This window comes from Mobula hypostoma, chromosome 18 (genome assembly GCF_963921235.1).
Source record: "Mobula hypostoma chromosome 18, sMobHyp1.1, whole genome shotgun sequence".
Classification (NCBI taxonomy): domain Eukaryota; kingdom Metazoa; phylum Chordata; class Chondrichthyes; order Myliobatiformes; family Myliobatidae; genus Mobula; species Mobula hypostoma.
The window spans coordinates 12,401,501-12,417,445 of NC_086114.1; the positions used below are offsets into that span (position 1 = coordinate 12,401,501).

Below are 15,945 nucleotides of genomic sequence, written 5' to 3' on the forward strand. Positions count from 1 at the left end.
AAGTAAAATTGCAAGTGCATTTACCTTGGGTACTATCGCTTTTATTCTCAATTTTTTCCTGATATATGGCTGTTGATGGATCCAATTTCTACTCGTGAAAGGTGAAGACAGTGTGAGATGAGAAGAGGGATAAAAGGCACAGCAGGTTGCACAAAGAATTCACTGTGATCTTGTGACATTGAGTTTGGAATGGGATTAAACCGGGGTATTGACACCAGATCTGTCATTAATTCAGATTTACCTCTTATTTTGAACATTTTTTCCCCCTCTAGTCCAAATACCTAGAGTTTACCTATAAATGTTTTTAAATGTTTGTCACGCCATTACTTTCTCTTGAGGTAAGATTATGGTTTCAAGAGCTATAGACACAGTTTTTCCCAATTCATTGTCAGTAGCTAGAATGTGTGTAGCAGCTTGATTTTCTGACCGCTTTCCCTGGCTACACTAGACGAGATGTTCTACCTTGAAACTCTTCATTAAGTTTTCTGACCCGGAGCTGGCTGGTTTATGTTGGTTCTTTAAATTCAATTTGCTAGACTAAGGCAGGCTACCTTCTCAGATTTTTGTCTTGCATGTCTTATATTTCCATGGATTCAGGGGAAGGCCGACATCGTTTTTCTTTGGAACATCACGTTACAATTTTATGGGAGCAGCCTCCTTTTTTACAAGACATTAAAATAGTTTCTTCCTGAGTACCAGTTTTCTCCTTAATAAATCGGCATATTTATATGAACATGTTTGACCAGAGACATTGTCAAGGCCAATCCTCTCAGAGCATTTCTAATCCATGGGAAAGACCAAATGCAAAGTTAATGTTTTACTGCAGCATTCTGTCCTTAATTTCATATTTACATAATAAATCCTGTTCCATATTTATAATGGAAAATGCATTCAAGATAGAACATTACAGCACAATACAGGCCCTTCAGCTCATGATGTTGTGCCAACCTTTTACCCTACTCCAAGATCAATCTAACCAGTCCCTCCTATGTAACCCACCATTTTTCTATCATCCGTACGCCCATCAGACTCTTAAATATCCCTAATATATTTGCCTCCGCTACCCATGGCAGTGCATTCCATGCACCCATCACTCTGTTTTAAAAAATAACTACATCTGACATTTTCCCTCCGCTTTCATCCAATCATCATAAAACTATGCCCTCTTGAATTAGCAATTTCCTCACTTGAAAAAGTGATTGCTGTCCACTTTATGCCTCTTAGCGTTTTATACACCTCTATCAAGTCACCTCCCTTCCTCTTTTGCTCCAAAGAAAAAAGCCGTAGCTCACTCAACCTGTCCTCATATGTCATGATGTCTAATCCAGGCAGCATCCTAGAAAATCACCTCTGCACCCTTTCTAAAGCTTTTAGATCCTTCCTATAATGAGAGGGCCAGAACTGAACACACTACTCCTAGTATTCCTTTATAAACCTGTCTTGCTGTTAATTGCAATTTAGATTGAAAAATGGTAGACAGACTTGAAGTTTTTGTATGTTAGTAAATCTATATGTTAATATAGATTAGCCCACACAAAATGCTGCAGGAATTCAGCAGGTCAGGTAGCACCTATGGGGAGGAATAAATAGCCAACATTTCATGTCAGAAGTTCTGATTTATTCCTCCCCATAGATGCTCCAGCATTTTGTGTGTGTTACTCTAGACTTCAAGCACCTGCAGAATATATTGTGTTTGTGTTAATGTAGATTTTCTTATCATTCTTAGCTATGTGGTACACACTGGACTTGCTGATAAGCTGTACGGCTGTTTCCTCTCCATACAAGGACCTGTCGATGAACAACCTAAAATTGCTTCCTTTCTCCAAAACGTTACAGCCCTGCTGCACAGTATGTGTCGTCTTTGCTTCAATATTGTTAATCGGTAAGTGTCTAAGCAATGAATTTCTGGGTCTTTGACTTAACTACAGTGCACCAAGTGAACTCTTCAAAGCTGTAAATTCTTTGAAAATAATTCCTTGTCAATGTATTCTTAACTTTTCATTTCTTGACCTAGCTTAAAATTGCTGCTAAATGCAAGAAATCTAGGTTCCTGCATTACTTTTCCAGGGTATGGTATTATTGGGTGGTGGGGTAGAGATCTGTCTCTACCAAAGGAGGTGTAAGGTGCTTCTTCTCTCTGCCAGCCTGCAGGTCACCAGTGGGCAAAGTGTAGCATCTGCTTAGCAACCCCCCCACCCCCGCCCATATGAGCAGTTGGTGCATATCACAAGTCCTGGTTATGCAACTACTGACTCCAGGCAGACAACTTCTGAGGAGTATTGATGGTGGCCGGAGTCACCAGTCTCGTAAACACACTGCCCAAAAGAAGGCAATGGCAAACCACTTCTGTAGGAAAAAAAAATTGAGAAGAACAATCATGGTCATGTAAAGACCATGATCACCCACATCAGACGACATGGGACATAATGAATGAACAACGATACTATGTTATTAAATTGCTCATATATTTTACGGAGACCTAGACAACTGACCTGATAGTGTGAATTTGAATCCCATCAAAGCAGTTACAGAACATAATAAACAAATCTAGAATAAATATGAGATTTTGTAGATGCTAGAAATCCAGAGCAACAAACATATAATGCTGGAGGAACTCAGCAGGTCAGGCAGCATTTATGAAAAGGAATGAACAGTCGATGCTTCAGGTGGAAACCCTTCATCAGGACTGGAAAGGAAAGGGGAAGAAGTCAGAATAAGAAGGTGAGAGGAAGGAATATGAAAGAGAACTAAAGAGGGAGGAGGGAATCTGGAATAAGAAGTTAATAACAGATAGGAAAAGCTGAAGAAGTACTAATGAATGTGTAGTGGGGCCGGCTGCTGGCGCAATGACATTGGCGCCGGCTCTAGGAGCGGAGGTTCCTGGGTTCAAAACCAGTCGGGTCCGCTCCCGAGTACGCTTTCCATCCCTGCCAGGTTGAGTGTCAAGATCGCACATGCACAGACTCGCACGCACGCAGGCACACGCCAAAAAAAATGAATATGTAGTGTTTTAAATACTTGCAGTGCACCAATGATATGTTAAACTGTCCATTGAATTGATGGTTGAGTGAAGCTTACTTAGCCTGCACTGCAATGGAGGGACAACAGTCGTGGTTGTATAAGAATTAGCTGGGCTTTTTCATGAAGTAAAAGTGACTCTGCATTAGTTACCAAAAGAGAAGCAGGGATGATCAACAGTTCTTTTAGAACTTAAGGTAGAGAACTTGGGAAAATATTCTTAATTATTCCTGAAGTTTTTCTGATTAAATGTGGTTAATAAAAGTCATTATTGTCCTTCTACTCCAGAAGCATGTAAAACATGTCTTTATTTATTGAGGTACAGCTCAGAATAGGCCCTTCCGGCCCTTCAAGCCACACAGCCCAGCAACCTCCAATTTAACCCTAGCCTAACCACAGGGTAATTTACAATGACTAATTAACCTACCAACCAGTACATCTTTGGACTGCGGGAGGAAACCAGAACACCCGAAGGTGTTTATACTCCACACCAACCGCATCCTAACTTCCTTAATAAATCTCCATCAACCATTCCATTCTTTTTCAACTTCCCTTCCTATGCAACCACATGACTCACTTCAACTACTACCCGCAAAAGCTGACTGCATTGGAACCACTTTCTCAGGAAAGAAATTTCTTCTGCAACTCTGTGGTTTAGGAGACTAATAGACTACATCTTCACAACCAGTGCTGTCAGTTCTAGCTAAATGGTTTTATTGTTAAGTGAATGCATGAAGTCAGAGCTTGTAAGCAGTCAGGCAATCTTTGAAATCTTATAGGACTGATGTGGAATGGAACATGGAAAAGGTGAAGAAGCTGTGGAGATAGAGCTAGCGGGGCATGGGAAACCTTGGCCACAACTGGAAGCAGTGAAGACAGTTTGGCCTAAAAGAAAGGCAAAATTATTCTGAGTATTTTAACAATATACTGACCCTGTCTCACCTCCTCCTGCCTCTCTTCCTCTCCCCCCTAACATCGTCTCCCTCTCCCCCTCCCACTCCCTCACCTTCTGTCACCTCCCTCATCCCTTCTACCCCATCCACTCTCCCCACTCCCCACCCCTTCTTTCTCCTCACCCTTCTTTCCCTCTCTTCCCACCCTCTCCCTCTCTCCACCTGATCAATCTTGATTACCACTGCATCACAGACATTTCCCTTCCACCGTTAAACACACACTTCTTTTCTCACTTTTCTAGTTTTAATTATGGGTCATTGATTGTAATGTTAACTTCATTGCTCTCTCTTTCTTTCTACAGATGTTGCCAAATATTTTCTAATATCTGTAGTTTTTCTTCTTTTCGTGTTACTGTTGTTTGGCTTCTATTGTCCTTTCCTGCAACTACACTGGGAAAGTACTACTTATTTTAAGGTTGCTTTGGACTACTCTGAAGTTTTGAATGATACTGTTTAAAAGAAAGTTATTTTATATATACTATAAATCTGATTCCACAATGGATTCATTGCTGCAAATAAGTTTTTCATTACGACTGTGCATATATGTACTTGTGCACGTGACAATAAATTTGACTTTGACGTATCCTTCCTGCACTTAGTACAACAAATTATGTTAAGTAAAATTAAATCTCCGTTTGAAGCTCATCAAACAACTCAGACATGTTAGTCTGTAGCAGAGCGTGTAGGAGTGACATAAAGCATGACCCCTCATCCATTGTGACTTCTGTGGAAGCAGCTGCCTGTCAACTGACATTTCAGGTGACATGAGCGATGCTCGGCAGGGTCAATGCTGCTAAAGAAAGAGACTTTGGCGTTCGAGCAGTTTACCAAACTTTGCAGTTTGTCTTTTTTCCATGCTAACTAAAACATTTTAATAAGATTTGATTTATCTGTTACTTGATCTTTGGTGGAAAGGGTTTATATTCTTCCTTTTACAATAGAAATAATCAATAGGGTCACCAGTTGAGAATCTGTTTACTTGTGGTGATATACCCCATGGTTCCTACACCTGATTGATATTCAGAGCCCCTAGTAAAAAGCACAACCAGGGTAGTCAAGAGGCGCAGAAACTAAACCAAAATTTAAGAATAGATGATTGAGGGAAGGAAAAGAGAGTAAAGTGGCCAGATTGCTTTACACTCAAATTAAACTGCAGCAATTGAGGTGAACATGATATTACCTGTGTGGAAGTGGTATCTCATCTCCTGAGTTGAATGTACTTCAGAGCTTGCCCCAGTCAAACAACAATATGTAGAGTCTGTCCGTAGAAAGTTAAAACCACTTCACAAACTGATCCATTACTGACTAGAGGGGAAATGAGTACAATATTTTTAAGTGCAGAATTGTTGCAGTGAAACACACTGCAAGTTGGTGGAATTTTCAAAACAGAAAATAAACCAATTTCAAACAGATGAGAAAGAGCAGGGTGAATAGAGCTAGGTTTATATGTTTCTATCAAGGAGAAATATGTTGTTGGAAGATGTATCCAATCTCAGTATCTTAATGCATTGGCGCACCAGCATTTATATCCTAATGAGTTATCCTGTCATTTTGGCAGATCGCACAACATATTTGAGAACAAAAGGCATGACCCAACAGGACTGTCCGCAGTTTTGCAGTCTACTGAGCTAGTGGGCGTTCTCAACATGCTTTACTGCATCCTCCTTCATGGTACGGTTCCTGACCACAACACCTCCCCACCAGTTGAAACCTACCCACAACATATCATTCAAGTTGCAATTCAGAGTCTTCGCTTCTTAAACAGCTTTGCATTTTTGGATCTTCCGACTTTTCAGGTGAGAGGAGCTTCATTGGGGAATTGTTGATCGAGACAAACAACTAAAACTGTTTTGGATTCTCTAATATGGTCCCTTTCTTAAATAAATGTACATGCCTGTGGAGGAGTTTGAACTTTTTAAAAATGCAAGATTAATTTAGTGATCTAGTTCAATCAAACTCTTTACTTCAGTTGAGTTACACTCAGTGGCTACTTTATTAGGTACACCTGTATGCCTACTTGTTAATGCAAATATCTAATCAGTGAATCATGTGGCAGCAACTCAATGCATGAGGTCATGCAGACATGATTAAGAGGTTCAGTTGTTGATCAGACCACGCATCAAAATGGGGAAGAAATGTGATCTAAGTGACTTTCACTGTGGAGTGATTGTTGGTGCCAGATGGGATGGTTCGGGTACCTCAGAAACTGCTGACCTCCTGGGATTTTCACACACAAAACAACAAAAAAAAACCTAGTGAGTGGCAGTCTGTGGCGAAAACACCTTGTTAATGAGAGAGGTCAGAGGAGAATGGCCAGACTGGTTCAAGCTGACAGGAAGGCGACAGTAATTCAAATAACCACACATTATAACATTAGTGTGTAGAAGAGCTTTTCTGAATGCACAACACGTCAAACCTTGAAGTGGATGAGCTACAGCAGCAGACAACCACACCAGTTCCAAGATGTACCTAATAAACTGACTGCTGAGTGTATTTATTAACTAATTGCAAAACATAAGTTCTTAGTGGGATGGATATGGTATACATGGGAGATTTTTTTTCTCCGTCTAGGGCTGAGAGTCACAATCTCAAAATAAGTGCTGGCCATTCAAAATTAAAATGAGAAATGTCCTTATTCGAGAGATAGTAAATCCATGGGATTCTCGACACTGAAAGGCAGTGAAGGTTCAGTCATTGAGTGCATTCAAAATGGATATCAATAGATTTCTGTATATTAACCATTGAAGGAAATCGGAATAGAGCAGGAAAATGGCATTTGAATAGAATATCAGCCATATTCTTGTGACTGGCAGCTCAGAACCAAAGGACGGAATAGCCTTGACCCGCTTCTATTTCAAAATCAATAAACTGCAGATGCCAGAAGCTAGAATTCTAAACCAGAAACACAAATCCTGGGCAGGTCTGGTCCCAAGTGTGGAAAGAGAACAGTTAATGTTTTGCGGGGTCTCAAAACAGAGTGGGTAACAATTTTTCCTTCCACAGAAGCTGTTCCCATCAATTTTGATTTTTGTTCCTGCTCATGTTTCTTACGTTAAATGTTAGCACAAACGTACTCATTCAACTGGGACTGTACATAGCTTACTCATTCCATCCCTTTCTTTCAAATAGGCTGTGTGTGGTGCTGAGGGACTCTCTCTGGCATTCCGCCACATTGTTAGTTCACTGCTGTGGTATTGTTACCATCACACTAGTGAGGATCTGCTGCATGAAGTCATTGTCTGCGTAGGGTATTTTACTGTAAACCACCCTGACAATCAGGTAAGCAACAATCTCTCTGCAATTTAAAATACGTGTCCCTATTGTGCGCGCACGCATGTGTGTGTGTGAGTGTAATTGCACCCAGATTGAATGATGATGTTTGGTTATTGCTAACTGTTCTGGTGACTTGTGCAAGCTGGTCACAATATGATCACTGATATTGATTCAGCCTTCCACCAATCTAACAATTGTGATCTAATGCTTTCAGTTAAATTGTCTATGCACTGTATAAACAAATATTCTGAAACAAAAACAGACAGAACTAAAACTTACATCATGACCTGTTGCCTGAAGTCATCATTTAGATTGTTTCAGTTTTATCTTGAACATTGAAAGGTGAAGTATTTAAGGACAACTTGAGGGGTACTTCTTCAGTCAGAGGGTGATGAGAGTGTAGAATGAGCTGCCAGCAGAAATTGTGGATGCAGCTTACGTTGCATCATTTAAAAGAAGTTTGAATAAGGGTATTGAAGGGTATAGTACTGGCGCAAGTCGAGGGGACAAGGCAGAATAGCAGTTTGGCATGGACTAGAGGGGAAGAAAGGCCAGTTTCTACCCCGTATGATTTAATTGTGATTTAAAAATAACAACAAATGCCGAGACATGGTGTGACAAAGAGCCTATTTCTGACCTGTGCGATTATGACTCCAAACTGATGGTACATCTTTTAAGTGTATGGTACTCTTTATTAAATGTTAAGTTACAATGGCAGATGTTAAATAAGGAAATATTGAAATCCTACGGTGTTGAGATTTCCTTCCTTTCTGTTTAAACCTGATCCCTGTTTATCTTCGGCTCAGACTGAGAATTGTAAGTTGGTCTCCTGCAAACCCTTGGCTTGACAAGATGTTCAAGGTGAAAAGGTCCACTACCATTACAACCTATTAAAAAATCTAGCACTGCAACTTCAAAAAAAATACACACACAATTTTGTTTTGATACTTGTATAACTTGTATAGAACATGAAAAGGGGAATTACGGCTACTGCATTCAGCTTTAAAAAAATCAGTATAGGTACAATTCAAGTAGAACACAGTACAAATCTGAACTTGCACTGCATCTAATGCTATTACAGAAGGTTCCAAAACACAGAATCTGACTTCCCAACAGCACAGTTGAACTGTTGTTACTGACTGAAATCAGTTTACTGCAGAGTTGGAGGTAACAAGGGTGAGGAGCAAACATTTACCTACTATGATGTAGTTATATAATTTAATGAAGTATTCACAGTACATAGAATTTTAGACAGCATCTACGGAGGGAAAAAACAGTTGATGTTTTGGGCAGGACCCTGCATCAGGATTGGAAATGAAGGGGGCAGAAGCCAGGTGCGTCTTTATTGCTGTAAATTTCCAGCATCTGCAGAATCTCTTGTGTTTAGATAGAATTTTATGCATTTATTGGCTGAACCTGTGATTTAAACTGTTTTATGTTTTAATTGTCTCCTTGGTGAATTTTAGCAGAACATTTCATTTTGATGTATTATTGAGAGACTAGAAAAAATTATTATCCTGCAATATGTGGCAAAAGCAAGCACAGAGGAGTGTGGGTTTGTTTTGGTAGAAGTAAATTTAGAACAATGTATAAACATTTTTATTCACATACAAATGATAATGTAAGAAAAAACTTCCGGTATAGGAACTGAACTGAAAATCCCAAAACCTCTTAAGAAAGTTGAATGCTGAACTAGGTGGACTTCTAGATCTGGCTGGGTGAATCAATTAAAAGGGATAGAATGGATCTACACAGCATTGTGTTAGAAATAGTGTCAATTGTATTTCTTTAATAAAACTTTTACACCTCATGCTTTTTTACAATCCAGTTTAAAGTTGTGCAGCTTTGAATTATTTTAATTATTTCCAACTTGTACAGGACAAACTTGCCATTGCCTGTTCTCTGTAAGTGCCCAATAGTGGCTTTGTTTTTTTTTTTGGCTCCTAATGAATGAAGAAATTCATGTACATTCAACATAGCAGACTGAGTCTGGATGCCAGTCCCAGTTTACATGGGTCAGCGGGCTTTGAAATCTGAAGGTTTCGTTCACTTCCCCTCGAGTAGTTTAAGTCATCCACTCAATCTCAAAGCTTCATGCTGCTGTAAGTATGAAGTATACTGAAGTCGACAAGCCTGGAGGTGGGGTGCAGACCCTTGATTAACTTCATTTCTTGACAATCTCACCAATTAGATAGATAGATCTATGATAGATAGATAGATAGACAGTTTATATGTATTAAGAACCTCTATTAACCACGAGTACAGGACAGAATCAAATGCTTTTTGGAATCAGTATAACAACATGAGCTTTTCGTTAGGTTTGAATTACGGAATCTATTCTCAGTTGTTCTTTCATACCCATACGGCATCCTTTTTCCTCTTCTGTAAGTATATTGTGGTTATCAAAGTGAGTGGTGATTAGTTGCAAGATGCATGATGTTATAACTTTAAGTATAGTTTATAAACAAATAATAGGACAATATCTTGATGGATCATTTCTGATCCCAAAGGAAATTACAGTGTCACAGTAGCATAACGAGTGCACAGATATACAAATATTAGAAGAGAAGTAAGAAAGAATAAAAAATAAGTTGCCTCAAACAGTCTAACTGGAGGAGGTCATCACTTCCCCGACTATAGGTTGACTCACTATAGAGCCTAATGGCCGAGTGTAAGATTGACCTCATGTAGCGCTCTTTGCAGCAGCACAGTTGTCTTAGTCTATTACTAAAAGTGCTCCTCTGTTCAGTCAAGGTGGAATGCAGACAGTGAGAAACATTGTCCAGATTGCCAGAATTTTCTGCAGGGTCTTTTGTTCTTTCAAGCCTCCAGTGTGTCCAGTTTGACTCCTATAACAGAGCCAGCCTTTCTAATCACTTTATTAACCCTGTTGTTATCTCCCGTGTTGATGCCATTGCCCCAGCACACCGCTGCATAGAAGATTGGGCTGGTGACAACAGACTGGTTGATTAAATCGTCAATGAAGATTGAAATCAGTAAGGAAGAGAGCAGAAGGAGAATGGGTATTCAGTGCCACCTACCTACAAGTGATTGGTCTCTCGCTCTTGCTCACTACTTCTGGAGGAAGATACCTGCGTTCAACTGAAGTCTCCCTCTCCCTCTCACTCGTTGCTGCTGGATGATGATACCAAAGTCTTAGGTCTTGAGCAAGATTTAATCGATGCAGTTTGTGAACTGTAGTTCAAGTATGATATGTTTCTAGTTTCTGATTGCTCTTTCTGTGATTTTGTGCGATTTTGTTCAGGGTGACTGGCTCTGCAGTCAATGAACAACATAGTGCTAGATTGAACTGATCGTTTCTGGTTTGATATTTTATATTTGTGTTTTTTGCCATTTCGGTGATTTGTTCTTTTTTTTGTGTGTTGAGAGTTTGTTGTTTTTCTTTGAACCTGTTCCATGGTTTTCTTTGTTTTGTGGCTGTCTGTGGGAAGACAAATCTCAGGGTTATATACTACATACATACCTTGATAATAAACGGACTTTGAATCTTCGAAGTTTGGAATAATGCTGTTTAAAATGTCGATGGTTTCTGCAGCTGTCCTCTTTCTGTGTAAAATCTTGTGTCCTACTGGCAGAACTAAACCCAATATAAAGTTTGTATACAATAAGTAAAAGACAAAGTAGTGAAAACGTTTCAACATTTATAATGTTCAAAGAGAGTACTCAATATTCAAAGATCTGAGGCAAAGGATAGGCTGTGATGCTGGTAGTAGAGCTGCTGCCTCACAAATCCAGCAGTGCATATTCAATCCTGACATGCCGTGCTATCTGCGTGGTGTTTTCATTCTTCCTCCCATGATGGTATGATTTTCCTCTGAGAGTTCTAGTTTCCTCCTGAACAAAAAATGTGAAGGTAAATAGATTAATTAGCCGTTGTACTGTATATTGCTCCTAATGAGTAGGTGAGTAGTAGAATTTGGGGAGATGATAGAATGTTGGGAGCATAAAATAGTTCTTAGTGCAAATGGATGCTTGGTGGCTAATTTGGAATTGGTGGATAAAGAGCCATTTTACTATTTCAGCTGACTCCACTCACATTAGGTGGGAAACTCGTAGTTTATAAGTATTAGTCCTTTATTTTGTACAGAGTCATCAGTTCCACTGTAAAGTTTAAAGTCTGAAGTAAATTTATATTCAATATATGTATATGTGGTAGCTGTTGGTGTAAAGAACAGACATACATTTTGCTCTTCCTACTATGCTGATCCATAGGATTCACATTGTTTGTGCTGTTGAACAACCATCAGAAGTAGGTTCATGATGATAGAAATATTGAACAATTTGGTAGAAGTGTCCTTTTTAAAACTGCTAATGTTAGCTATGACAGTCATCATCATCAGGTGCCGTGCCCAGTTTGAGCTTTGACTGCCATGGCTCATACACTGCTGTTTCGGGTCAAGTGGATCAATTCATTGGTATTCATTTCCAGTTCTCTGGCTGCTGTCTCCATCATCATTTGTCTTTGTCTTCCTCTTGCTTTCTTCCCTTCAATCTTTCCCATAATTACCATGCATTCTAACTCCTCTTTCCTAATCACATGTCCAATGAAGTTACGTTGCCTTTTCATGATCTCATACATTATTTCTCTTTTTGTGTTTGCTCTGTTCATGACATCCTCGTTAGATATTCATTTTGTCCATGATATTCTTTGCATCCTCCTCAAAAACTACATCTCTGCTGCTACAATTCGTTTCCTCATGTTACTAGATATTGTCCAACATTCTGAGCCATATAACATAACTGGATAAATGTAACATTTCAGTACTCTGAGGCAGGTCGTCATGCCTAGTTTAGTATTGGTCAGTATACTCTTCATTCTCATAAAGGTGTCTTTTGCCATCCCTATTCTTCTTTTGATGTCCATGTCGCACCTGCCGTCTGATGTCACCCAGCTCCCTAAGTAGCAAAAGTTCTGTACTTGTTTTATGTCTTCCCATTCATTCTCAGCCTGCAGATAGGATTCTCCTTCTTTCTGGATATCACCATGCATTCTGTCTTTTTGCAATTGATAGATAGACCCATTTTTGCACTTTCTTCAACAGTTATATCAATTAAGTTGGATAGTTCTTCCTTCGTACTTGCAGTTAACACAGTGTCATCTGCATATCTGAAATTATTGGTGTTTTCACCGCGAACTTTGATTCCCAAGATGTCTCTTTTTTTTTGTAATATTGTTTCACTGTACACATTAAATAAATGAGGGAAGAAAACACACCCTTGTCTAACACCTCTCTTGATTTTTGTAAACTGACTCACTTCTCCATCTATTCTTACAGCGGCAGTTTGTTCCCAGTACAGATTTCTGATTAGGTGGAGGTCTTTCGAATCTAGATCTAGAGTTTTCTGTAATATTTCAAATAGCTTATTGTGCTTCACTTTATCAAATGCTTTTGTGTAGTCAATAAAACAAACAAATCTTTTTGCACTTGAATAGCTCGTTCTGATAGTATCCTTAACATCAATAGTGCGTTTCTTGTACCTTTGTCTTTCACAAAAACACATTGTTCTTTGCCTATTTCAGCTTGTATCTTACTTTTAGCTCTTGCCATCAAATTTCTTAGAAGTATCTTGGTGATATGTATCATTAAATTTATGGTCCTATGTAATTCACATTCTATTGCTCCAGGTTTCTTAGGAAGAGTGATAAATACTGATTTTTTTCATCTCTCTGGTATTATTCCAGTCTCATAAATGTCATTGATTAAATCAGTAAGTTTTTCAATTCCATAATCTTCAAGTGTGATAATTTGTTCTATTACTAATTCATCAGGACCTGCTGCCTTTCCTTTCTTCATCTTATTTATTGCATTATGAACTTCAGATTTTAAAATACTTGGACCTTCGATGTTTTTCTTAATTTCTGGTTTTTCACCTCGATTGTCTTCAAACAATTCTTGAATATACTCAGTCCATCTGTTCATAATCTCATCTTTTTCCATGATAATGGTACCGTCCTTTGCTTTCAAACATCCACCTGAAGAATAGAGGAGCTTTTTACCAGTAATATTCTTGATTTGTTGATGTAACCTTTATGGATCAGTAATAGGATTCTTTCTATTTGCTCACGTTCCTGGTTTAACCATTCTTCTTTGGCTTTTTGACATAAGCTTTTAACTTTTTTATCTAAAGACTTATATTCTATAGGATTTGCTTTCTTCCGTCTCCTTCCTTCCATTAGATTTTTGATTTCATCTGTCATCCATTTATTTTTCGTGCTTTTTTTCTTTTTTAGGAATCAGTGACTTTGCTGATTCTATCAAGGCATCCTTTAGAGAGTTACATTTCATTTCTACATTATTGCTATCATCTTCAACAGATTCTATTTCTAGACTTTGAAATCTATTCCTTACTTCAATTGTAATTTTTGTCTTAAGTTTTCTTTTTAGATTAATTGCAAGTAGTCAAGGGATTGTTCAGGTTTTTGCTTCTTTAATTTTTTAAGTTTTACTTTTACATGACATATTACTGGGTTATGGTCACTATTACAGTCGCACCTGGATATGTTTTGCATTGAGTCACTGAGTTTCTAAATCTTTGGTTTATAGTAATAAAGTCAGTTTGATTTCTAGTGTTAACACCTGGACTTTTCCAGGTCCACAAGCGTCTTGGATGGTTTTTAAAGTAGGTATTCGTAATGACCTGATTATTCATCTTACACCATTCTACCCATTTCTCACCTCATTCATTTCTTTCCCCTAGTCCAAATTTTCCTATGGTATTTCCATCAGTACCTTGTCCTACTTTAGCATTTAGATCTCCCATGACAATAACAATATCTTGAGATTTGCGTCCATTCTTTGCTTGTTCAAGCTCTTCATAGAATTTATCTATATCCTCATTTGTTCCATCTGTTGTTGGTGCATATACCTGTATAATTGCTAAATCAAATGAATCTAACAAGGAGCACTCTTTCTGATATTGCCCAATGTCCTAAAACACTTTTTGCCATGTTTTCATCCATAAGGATTCCTACTCCATTAGTATAGGATGTTCCACAGGAATAAACTTGTGTTTTATTTCTAATCTGACATGTTCCAGCACCTATCCAATGAACTTCGCTAATTCCCATGATGTTAATCTTTAGTCTTTCCATTTCATTTATCACATTGTCCAATTTTCCTGCTTGATATAGGGTTCTTACATTCCAAGTTGCAATCATTTTCTTTTGTGTTACTTGAATTTTATGAGCAGTAGCTTGATGACAGCCAGGAATCCCCTGCTGACCAGAATCAACCCTACCGAGCGAAGCATCTTCAGAATTGTCTTGAAGATCTTCTTGGAGCTGTTGTTGTGTGATACATTTTGTGAGTTTGCCCATGGTTTTCTTAGCAAATAGCAACAGTGGTTTGCTATTGCCTACCATTGGGCGAACTAAAGAAATTGCCATTTCTCTTCCCAAATGTTCATCTGCCTATACTATAGCCGTTGACATTTGAGGTCATAGCTCATCCGCCTTCTCCATCATACGTTCCGTTACTGAAACTGCCAGATCTGCCATTGGCCTTCGCTCGTATCCTGAGCAGGAACCCTTGCAGGTGCTACCATCCGGGTCAGAGCAGCCCTGGGAGCAAGGAATGACTAAGGGATAACTCCACTTTCCCCAAGGCTCTGAAAGTCCCCAATCAGAGCCTCATCACCGGTTGCAGTTTAGAGTCATACCCAGGACTGGGCTGTGACAGTACATAGGGAAATTAGGAACCAGACAAAATTTGTGTTTAATGATCAGTGGTTGTCCATCATGTCTGACGATGACAGGAAACCTGTGCAGGAGATTTTTTAAAGTGGAAATGCAGTTGATCTTGGGTAGCTACACCCTCTTGATCCAGTAGTACGAACAAGCATCATGAACTGGAGTCTTCTTTGGTTGCAGTGGATGACCATGATGTGGTCTGCGTCTTGTCATGCCTTTTACTCTCTACAGAGCATTGCAGTACTACCTTCCTGGACATTGGATCACACTGTAGATCTCATCTGCCCAATCCGCTGGAGCTGACTTTGCATGCTAGGGCAGGCATGTCCCTATCTCACCAGGTAATGAGGCCACTGGTTACCCTCTCCTGGTACAGCCACCCTGTTGAAGCGGTGTATCGGAATGTGGCCATTGTCAAATACAAACAGCAACTTGGAGCCACGGGTGAGAGCAGAATATCTGGTGGAGAACAAAGGTGAATGAACTGCCCAAGAATGGACATGACAAGCCCTTTCACCAGAGATGCTACCCCTCCCTGGACACCCCATAATAGTTTAATGATAGTACCTACTTTAATGATCAAATGCTTTTCAATGATAACATTCCAACCTAAGGTACTTTATGCAACCTTGCAGCATTTAGTGGAAGAAGCATACAAGCTTGAAGTCAAATATCTGCCAGAATCATTCCATCTGCATCACATTAACTCCAAGGACAGGTAGCATGTGTGGAAAGAAAAACAGTTAACTTTTCAGGTCATAACTGGAAAACATAGAAAACCAATTAGCTTTCACAAAAAGATGGGGTAAAGATGGGTAGAGCAAAGGAAATATCTCTGAAAGGGTGAGACCAAATCAGATTATGCAGCTTTGTCTGTGTTAAATTTTAGTAATAGCTGCCAGATAAATAGAGACCTATGTGGAGCAGATCCTGTAGATGAATGAGCAGTGTAATTCTAAGTATATCTCGCATGATTTGACATCTTCAGTT

At 39.1% G+C, this 15,945-nt stretch overlaps 1 protein-coding gene across 2 annotated transcripts in view; it reads left to right on the plus strand.

Moving 5' to 3' along the window:
• scaper (S-phase cyclin A-associated protein in the ER) overlaps positions 1 to 15,945 on the plus strand; it is a 364,073-nt gene that overhangs the window by 309,013 nt on the left and 39,115 nt on the right. For both annotated transcript variants that reach the window (XM_063070449.1, XM_063070450.1), the window contains exons 26-28: positions 1,727 to 1,882; positions 5,530 to 5,767; positions 7,101 to 7,250. In XM_063070449.1, coding sequence (XP_062926519.1) covers positions 1,727 to 1,882; positions 5,530 to 5,767; positions 7,101 to 7,250 — 544 coding nt within the window. The remainder of the gene's footprint in view (positions 1 to 1,726; positions 1,883 to 5,529; positions 5,768 to 7,100; positions 7,251 to 15,945) is intronic.